At 48.2% G+C, this 9,462-nt stretch overlaps 2 protein-coding genes across 2 annotated transcripts in view; both read left to right on the plus strand.

Annotated features, from left to right (window-relative positions):
• Positions 1 to 6,306: 6,306 nt before the first annotated feature.
• On the plus strand, positions 6,307 to 6,807 carry PPTG_15788 (hypothetical protein; the record flags this gene model as incomplete). The annotated part of the gene is made up of 2 exons (XM_008913537.1): positions 6,307 to 6,629; positions 6,690 to 6,807. The coding sequence occupies 2 exons, from the start codon at positions 6,307 to 6,309 to the stop codon at positions 6,805 to 6,807; spliced, it is 441 nt and encodes a 146-aa protein (XP_008911785.1).
• Positions 6,808 to 7,877: 1,070 nt separating this feature from the next.
• PPTG_15789 (hypothetical protein) overlaps positions 7,878 to 9,462 on the plus strand; it is a gene marked incomplete at both ends in the record, with an annotated part of 1,847 nt that continues 262 nt past the window's right edge. The window contains 2 exons of the mRNA XM_008913538.1: positions 7,878 to 8,083; positions 8,185 to 9,460. Coding sequence (XP_008911786.1) covers positions 7,878 to 8,083; positions 8,185 to 9,460 — 1,482 coding nt within the window. The remainder of the gene's footprint in view (positions 8,084 to 8,184; positions 9,461 to 9,462) is intronic.

Below are 9,462 nucleotides of genomic sequence, written 5' to 3' on the forward strand. Positions count from 1 at the left end.
CAGCAATCTATCCTGGCGCTCGCAGTTGCTTCGTGGATCGATCCGCCACTTCCGCAAGCTTCTACTCAGCCTTCTCCGCGCTCTCCCCCGCTCTCCCCGCCATCACCTACACATTTTGTGGAGATGGCTACAGTTGAAGTCGAGCTCTGCAAGCTCAGCCAGCTCCCAGCTTTGTAGTTTGAAGTTCAAGATCTCGTGTCGCGTAGCAGTAAGACAAAGACTTCAAAGGAACTAGGAAACGTTGGACTAACTGCAAAGGGGGGTTGTCACCTTCGAGGTTTCCCTCCTTAATCCCAAATACTCTACGTGGGAACCACTCTGTTCTTCTTGGTTAACTTTACAATCACTAGCTCCTATCCTGTGCAAAGTCTAACAGGTACTGACCCAAGTCACGCGTGGAGTGTCCTGTGGTTGAGGTGACCAAGAAGAGTAAGGATGAGTTCGGCGCCTATGTCGAGTTCTACGGCGGCCAGCGGAACAACAACTACGTCTACCAGTACGACGGCTACTGTAGTGACGTCGCAAGGACTTGGAAGTACTAGTTCTGGCGGTAATGCTTCCAGTAGTAGTGGAACTACGACCAGTGGTGCATGTACAAGTGGTGGGACAACTACTACGAGTACTGGAGTGCCAAGCATGACTGGAGGCTTCAATTTCCCTCCGTTCCAAGCCGGTTTTGGTGGTTTTGGGTTGGGTGCGATGGCTGGAGCGATCCCTGGCGTGAATCTAATGCCCATGAAAATGGATACAGCGCCCAAGATGAGAGGGAGAAGCTTTGATCTGTACGCTGTGAAGTTGCAAACCTTTCTGAATCGGATGAGATGCTGGGAAGTAGTGGATGGATCATGTAATTTGGACTTGGGCGATCCTGGCCAACGTATGATGTTTGAAGCTAAGGATAATATAGCCCGAGAGGCCATTTTATCCGGTGTTCCTGAAGAAGATGCAGGGATGATATGTCAAGAAGACACTGCGCGAGCAATGTGGGAACGGTTTGTTGATAAGCAGACCAAACGTGAATACTCAAATTACATCTTTGCCAGGTCAGAATTCTACTCGAACGCATACACACCGGATAAAACTATGGATTGCTGGTTGCGCGAGATGGAGAAGTTGAGACGGCAACTGCTTCACTATGGCAAGCATATGAGTGATGAAGATTTTGCGGAGACCCTCCTTGGCCATGTATCACGGACACATCGAGATGTTGTTCGTCAGTTTTCTAAGCATTACGTGGTCAGACAGGATGGTGGAGCAGATCGGCCGGTGCCAACGGCGGCGCAAGTCATGAATGCGTTGCGGGCTGAATCAGTTCTCGACGAGAAGGTGGCAAGTGAAGAGCACACCACCAACGTCTGTTCTTCATGTAATCAGAAGAAGCAAGATAAGCAGAACCATAATCAAGGAAAAGGCAAACAGCAGCAGAAGAAAGGCAGATATAAGGCCAAGCAGCAGCAGAAGAAAGGCAGATATAAGGCCAAGCAGCAGCAGAATTCAAAAGGTGGCAAGCAATCAGGACAGCAGAAGAAAGAAACTCGAAAATGCTTTGAATGTGGTGAAATTGGACATATAAAAGTGAACTGTCCTACACTGAAAGATGCTGCTTCTGCTGATAAGCCAACTGGTTCGGAATACAAGCGGTGGCAAAACAAGAAACGTGATGAGGATAAGGATGAAAAGTATAACAGACGGCGGAAGAACTCAAGTGCTATCTGTTGTCACGTGCGTGGAAGTCCTACTCCGAAGCGAAATCGTTCTCTAAGTGGTCAAATGGAGTGGATTCTGGACAATGCTAGCGATGTGCATGTGTGTAACCAGCAGGACCTTCTGAACAATCTCAGAGTGGATATGACGCATACCTTTGAGAGCTATGACGGGTCTGTGAAAGAGAATGAATTGGTTGGAGACATTCACCTGCGTGTGCACAACAACAGACGACCTCATGCAGATGTCACGTTGTCATATACGAATGTGTTGTTGATGCCTGGGGCTCCTGAAAACGTCTTGAGTCAAGATTTGTTGGAGACGAGTGGGTGGAATGTCAAGTATGGCTGGTTAAATTCTCAGCGTGTTTGCTGGATTCGCAAAGACAATGTGGAATTGCTGATGAAGAAAGAACGTCGGCGCTATCGTTTGAGGGCGACAGCGGTGGAAGCTTACAGTGTGGCAGCGATAGAGAGTAGTGTGCAACCACAACACCTTGTAACAGTGCAACAACAACAAGTGGATTCGAAATTGTTGACGAGATGGCATTTGCGTTTTGCTCATCTGAATTTTGCGTCACTGAAGCAAATGGCCAAGAACGAGGTAACAGCAGGTATGGAATCGAATTTACCTGTCGTGAATGAAGCTGATACCCCGTGTTGGAGCTGCAAAGTTGCCAAACTCACTAGGATGTCATACAAGCGAGTGGTGACGCGTCGGGCAACACGACCGATGCAGAAGATCATGAGTGACATGTGCTACGTTGGAGTGCGCACATATGATGGTTATTCGCATTTCCAACTAGTGCAAGACGAAGCAACAAGATACTTGTGGGGTTTTCTTTTGCGATGCAAAGAGGAAGCGTCTCAAGTAGTTCTGAAGCAATTGAAGTGGTTGATTGCTCAAGGACATCGTCTTGAAGTCTTTCACTCAGACCAAGGGCGAGAATTGCTGAACATACTGATGAAGGCGTATCTTGAGGAACATGGAATCGAGTATACCTGGACCAATGCATATAGGCCGGAGAAGAATTGCTTAGTTGAAAGGATGAATGGTGTTGTCCTGGCTAGAGCTCGGACATTGCTGGAAACAGCAAATATGCCTGATGATCTGTGGGGTGAAGCATTTCAATTTGCAGTTGAAGTGATGAACATTAGTGCTACGAAAGCCTTGGATGGTGATACGCCATATCGTCGTAGGTTTGGTGAGAGGCCAGATGTGTCTTCATTGAGAACATGGGGATGTTTGGTGTTTCTCTTCACGCCCAAAGTTCTTCGGAAAAACAAACTGGAAAATCCCGGGAAGCCTGGACTTTTCATGGGGTACGCACAACATTCAGATAGCTGCCGCGTCCTACACTTATTGACTGGAAATATTAGTGAAGTACGGTCGATCGAGTTCGAAGAGGATTGGACGGTAGAACGAAGCTATGTTGAACGCTTGCTAGCAAATAGATATGGCAAAGGACGGAAAGTATCACAACTGATAGTCATGCCATACATTCGATTGCCTGTGGATAGAGAAACTAGTGCTACTAGTGGTTATCCAAGTCTATCAGAGCTCGGAAATGGTGGAGCTGAACGCCCTACCAAGCGTCAGTGTACTGGTGGAGGTCGAACTGTTTGTGAACTTCCGGATACTGTTGGTGGAGCACTGAGTGGTGTTGAGGCATCAACTCAGGAAGTACCTGCGGGTGCAGCTCAATCGGGGGTTAGAACTCAACGATTACGGCCTTTGGCTCGAGATGGCGAGCATGATGTTGCCGACTTGCCTAACAGCAGTCGTGTAGATGTCATTGATGCTGCTCCAGATCGACAAGGCGTGCCTTCAGTGGGAGCTACAAATGGGGAGTATATCCCAGCACATGATGGAGCTGAGCATGAGAGTGTGGATTTGGAACATGAAATTGATGACGAATCTTTTAAAGACGGCTCAAACTGGCAACAAAATTGCAGTGAACGGTATGACCCGGATATCATGGATCGACTTGTAGTACATGATGACGAACCGGGTGACGCCGAAAACGATGGGTGGAGTGGGTCGCCAGCTACAGCATCGTTTCGTCGGTCGACAAGAGTGAGACGACCAAATGCACGTCTTCAAGACTATGAAATCGATATTCCGGCAAGCTTAGTGATTGAAGCTGTGAATGCCTTGACGGAGCCTCAGAGCGTAAAGGAAGCTCTGCAGGAACCTGACGCAGACAAATGGAGAGAAGCGTTAGAGAAAGAGTGGGGTGACTTGATGAGAAACAACACTTGGGAACTTGTTGAGAGGCCGGTTGGAAAGAAAGTGTTGACCAGCAAGTGGGTATTCGTACGCAAGCGAGACCCTCAGGGCCGGGTAGTACGTCACCGTGCTCGCGTCACAATAAAAGGTTGTCAACAAGAATACGGAGTGAACTTCTGGGAGACATATTCACCCGTGGTTTCTTTTGAAACTGTGAAGCTTGTGCTACTTCTCGCTCTACATTTTGGACTCGTGTGTCACCAAATTGACTTCGTGACTGCATTTTTGAATGGGTCTATTGGTGAAGCTGAAATTTACATGGAGATGCCGGAGCACTTTGACGACGGTAGTGGTCGAGTGTGCAAACTGTTGAGGAGTTTATACGGATTGAGGCAGGCCCCATTGATTTGGTACAAGACTCTGGATGCTTACTTATTGAAGATTGGGTTCAAGCGATCCAAGATGGACAATGGATTGTACTGGAGAACAGTGGGAGGTAGCCCAATATACCTGACGGTCTATGTTGATGACATTTTGATTGTTGCCAATGAACAGAATGTGAAATTGGTGATTAGTGAACTGGCGAGAAAGTTCAAGATCAAAGATCTGGGACGTGTCCACCATCTACTTGGGATGGAGATCACGTGTGTCCAAGACAAAATTGTGTGGATATCTCAACGCGGCTACATCTCTAAGATTTTGGAGCGGTTTGGAATGGACCAGTCTCGTGCTGTTGCGACTCCGCAAACTTTAGGGAGTGTGCCAACACCAGCGTCAGTAGACGATGCAAGTGTGAACAATCCAAGATTACCCTACCGTGAACTAGTTGGGTCTTTACAATACCTTGTTCAATGCTCGCGTCCAGAGCTCGCGAACGCGGTGCGAACGTTGGGGAAATACCTGAATTGCTATACAGAGGAAAACTGGATCATGGCAAAACGTGTATTACGATATCTACGTGGAACGATGGATTTTGGAATTGTGTGGCACAAACCTAAAACTACGGAGTTGAAGTTTGTAGCATATGCAGATGCAGACCTCGGAAATGAGGAAAATGGTCGATATTCATTTACTGGATATGTGCTACAACTAAATGGATGTACTTACGCATGCAAATCGAGAAGACAGAAGATTGTGACTGATGATACTTGCTATGCGGAATTCGTCGCTGCGAGTGAATGTTCAACTATGATTATTTGGACTCACAATATTTGCAAAGAACTGAAGCTCAAGTTTTGTATGCCGACTGTTTTGTTTCAAAACAATCAATCTACGATCACTGTGATAACTGGAATCAAAGGCAACTACAAGACTAAAAGCGTGGACCTAAAGTATCACAAGGTGCGAGACTATCACGAGCAAGGAGTGATTGAAGTATGCTACTGTCCAACTGGAGAAATGAAAGCCGACATATTTACGAAGCCACTAGGTCCGCAACTCTTTCAGAAGTTTCGGCAAGAGCTGAATGTTATGCCCGTGCCGATTGCCATCGAGGATGTGTAGTTGTATGAATGTTGTCTTAATGGAATGTCGATTGAATGTTTGTCGAATGTTACCTGTGTCTCAGGCGATATTTTGGGACGAATTAATGACTGTGAGGCTGTCCATACAGCTATACAGCTGTCCTCCCAGGAAAACAACTTTCTTGATCAGATTGTATTTTTCAGACTCAAAGGCAATGACAGATCGACATTTGATGCCTCTGTGTATGCACGATAATGCAGACGTAGTGAAATTCAGCACGTGCCGTTATGTAGTAAATAGAGGTTGCTACAAGGTAGCAGGCGGCATTTGGAATAAGATTCTTCGTAGTAGTAGTGTGCTTGTTCTTACGAACAATACGTGCGTGCGGATCAATTGTCAGACTGTCAGTCTGCCTGGCTTAACCATCGCAAAAAGCAGAACGACAATCCGACGCATGTATCGATAGTAAGAGAAGGATCATTCAAGCATTACTAAATCTCACGGGAATGCAAGTGCTTCCTGCCTTTCGTCACCCACAAAAACTAAAAATGAAATACTAGCCTGGATCCAGTTCAGGAAATACGTAATAACGCATTTGGTGTTTTCGGGTTCGAATTGTTGCTCCATTACCGTAACCGGAATCTACTCGATATCTTGACAGTTCAATATTCGGCCCGCAAACAGCGAGTGCGTGCCGCCACCTGGCTACATCTGTGGTTCTCGAACCACACGACAGTTACGCCCTATTGATGATGTAAAGATCAACTGGTTGACGGCCAAGGTGCTGGAAATCATCCGCGTGCAAGTCGACTGTGAAATCGAGTTGCTACGCGCCTGTGGTTTCACATTTTCCGTTTTTCCCAAAAACCAAAAAGTCGTTCAACTACAACTACCGTAATCCCAGCGAAGATGCGCCTCACCTTTGCTCTCGTCCTCCTCGTATCCCCAGCTCTCGTCGCGGCGACTCTGGATCCGGCCAGCTCCAACACGAAGGGAAAATGTCCGAGTACTTACAACTGCAGTGTGACCAAAGTGTCTACAGCCATCCAGGCTGCTGAGTGCTCGCACAACACCCGAACCTCCGAGACGCAGACTTTCGCCGTCTTTGTGACTGATCATCAGTACGATGGCAACAACGGTTACCCCTACGGGACCTGCTCTGCGTACACGTGTGACCCGCCTACCTCGGACCAAATGGAGGACAACGACGACTGCTGGACGTTCTTCTGGAAGTAAGTGCACTGATATCGAGCAAGAAACGATGCAAGATATTAATGTTCTTGTGTGTACAGTGGGAGCGGTGCGGACAGCGGCTTCGGAACTGATTGCGTCAAGGACCCCACCACTGGAAACTGCGGCTGTCAGAACTCGGATGGCACATTCGTCCCTAACAGCAGTACCTGCAAGTAAGTCGATTTGTGGAAGATGCCAACGGCTACAGCTCTCGGTGTAAGTCAATGTAGTATTCCAGTCAGTTTTACTCTACCAAAAATCTATCTTGTTTCGGCCTTGATCAAGCGAAGTGATATAAGCACTGTAGAAACCCTTGTGCCCTTTCAGTATAGAATATGACAGGCCGATTGACAAGTTGATTCAAGCTCGAAAAAAAAAACACCCCGTCGAATTCAGTATCGTTGCCTCGGATCTCCCCCCCCCCCCTATTTGGCGAAGATTAAACTCTTCTCTACAGTTGCAGGTCGTTGCACGTACCTTAGCAACCACTAAGGTTTTCGTGTGTAAGCATATCTTTACGTGACTCAACTCGTAATTTGCTGCTGTTGTGGTGCAAATGAAGTACGGGTAGTTGCCACGGAGATCGCGAATGCAGCGTCCAACACGTGGTGGCGATGAATGATTAATAATCTTATTTTGCTCTCTTGACGATCGAAAGCATTGTCAACTTCTCGACCCGTTACCTTTCCTTCTCACGTAGTTACCCTCGGTTTCACAGAAGTACGCTAACCTGACATACAATATCTTCCGTTACCGATCTGTGAAGGCAAGGTGCAATGTTTAGTCGTTGCCAAATCCCGGCCTAAAGCGTGGATGGCAGCAGTAGAGAGAAACGTTAGTACAGATTGGAGATGGAGGTTAGATTACTTCCGTCGCCAACCACTCCCGATCAATTGCTGTGTGTTGAATAAGAACCAGTTAACCAACATGGTTATTCCTCGAAGATAACGATGCTTACGGACGCGAAGCAGGCATCAGTTCCTGAGGTCGACACCATAGAAGTCAAATCTCCTCGATCACTCCACAGCTGATTAGTGTTCACGACATCAACTTCTAGCCAGCTCACCTCTCATCTTTTATCGTTTAGAAATTAATCGTCCGTTATCCGGCTCATACTGATACAACGTCCTTTAGTCCTTCCCTCCATCACCTCCACCACATCTGGTCTGAAGAGCTCCTCGGTTTCCCAGTGTCACTCTTCCACTTGGCAGTTCAAGCGCGCCTCGTGCTCTCCTCTGACTGGTATAATGCAGTTGCTGTGGGCGTTGGCGTCGGCCGCGGCGCTACTGACGTCGTCCGGCTCCGTCTCGGGGGCTGCCGTCGACCCCAAGGACAAGGGCGAGCCACTCTTCCCCGACGGTCACCCCAACATCACGTACCTGACGGACAAGAACTGGGACGAGCACATGGCCAAGACGGACAAGCCATGGATCGTCGACTTCTACCACCCTTTGTACGTTAAACATCAATTTTAGAACCTTTTAACCGAGGTTATTGCGTCGAAACACAGCGTGAACTGACCTAATTACGACGTTTATACCGGTTGTGATACAGCTGCCCGCACTGCAAGCACTTTGCGCCTGCATACTTCGAGCTAGCAGCCTACTACAAGGAAAAAGGCAACATTTATGTCGGAGCATTGAGCTGCATGGACCACGTCAAGTGTCGTCGCGTGGGTATTACTGGTTTCCCGACTCTGATGACGCTCAACTTCGACAAGAAGAACCCCAAGAAGGAGAACAAGCGGATCATCGGCACTCATACTGTACAGGAAGTGAAAGACTATGTGAACAGTGTATTCGCTGAAGCTGCCTTCAACGAGACGGGCACCTGGCCGCCCGGATACGTTTCTCCGGAGCAGAAGGCCAAGGAGGAAGAGGAAAAGAAGAAGAAAGAAGAAGAAGAGAAGAAAACCGCTGAAATCAAAGCCGCATCCAACGGAAAGGAACCTCCCAAGGCTACAGAGACCCCGAAGCCGGCTATTTGGGAGGAATCCACGCTCCCAATGAACCAGACTACGCGTATCCAGGACGCTGCTTCGGCCTTCGTGTTCGGCCTCAAACAGGGCGCGTTTATGGCCAGCGACGTTATGGATGACGAGGAGTTTGATGCGCTTAAGGGCTGGCTGAAGATGGTGTCCGAGACATTCCCTGGAGCGATTAACCGGAAGGTTATCCGACCTTTGTACGAGAAGGTGAAGGATAAGGAACTGCTGGACTTTGACACGTGGGATGCCATCGTTAAAGAGTGGCAGGAGGGCTCAGTTGCCGCCTTTAAGGCAGAGGAAGAACGGTATGACTTTACCGGTATTACCGTTCCTGAATGGCAGCGTCTGGACAATCTGTTCATGGGTCAAGGAGCCACTTACCGTGCCTGTGCGTTGTATACGTGCGGTCAATGGAACATGTTCCACATGCTGACGATGAACCCTCCTGAGACCGGTACACGCAGTGCGGAGCTTATGGTGTCTGTCGTTGCATCCATCCGTCGCTTTATGAAGCATTTCTTTGGTTGTGTGAATTGCCGTGACCACTTCTTGAAGGAGAATACGATCGAAGCAGTCAAGAAGATCAAGGCCGCAGAGGATAAGCCTTTAGCTTTGCGTCGTTGGCTGTGGGAACAGCACAACTCGGTCAATAAGCGTCTGCATCACCCTATTTGGCCCAAGCCCGAGATTTGTCCTACTTGTGGCACTGAAGCTGCGTGGGAGATGGTGGAAGTGGACAAGTGGATGAGCAGGACCTATGCTTACCGTGACGTTAGCGTTCCTCTGGTTAAATTAGCGGTAACTGCCCCCATGACCACAGCTGCAGCTCTACGCAAGGTGACTGA

The sequence above is a fragment of the Phytophthora parasitica genome (assembly GCF_000247585.1).
Source record: "Phytophthora parasitica INRA-310 unplaced genomic scaffold supercont2.54, whole genome shotgun sequence".
Classification (NCBI taxonomy): Eukaryota; Oomycota; class Peronosporomycetes; order Peronosporales; family Peronosporaceae; genus Phytophthora; species Phytophthora nicotianae.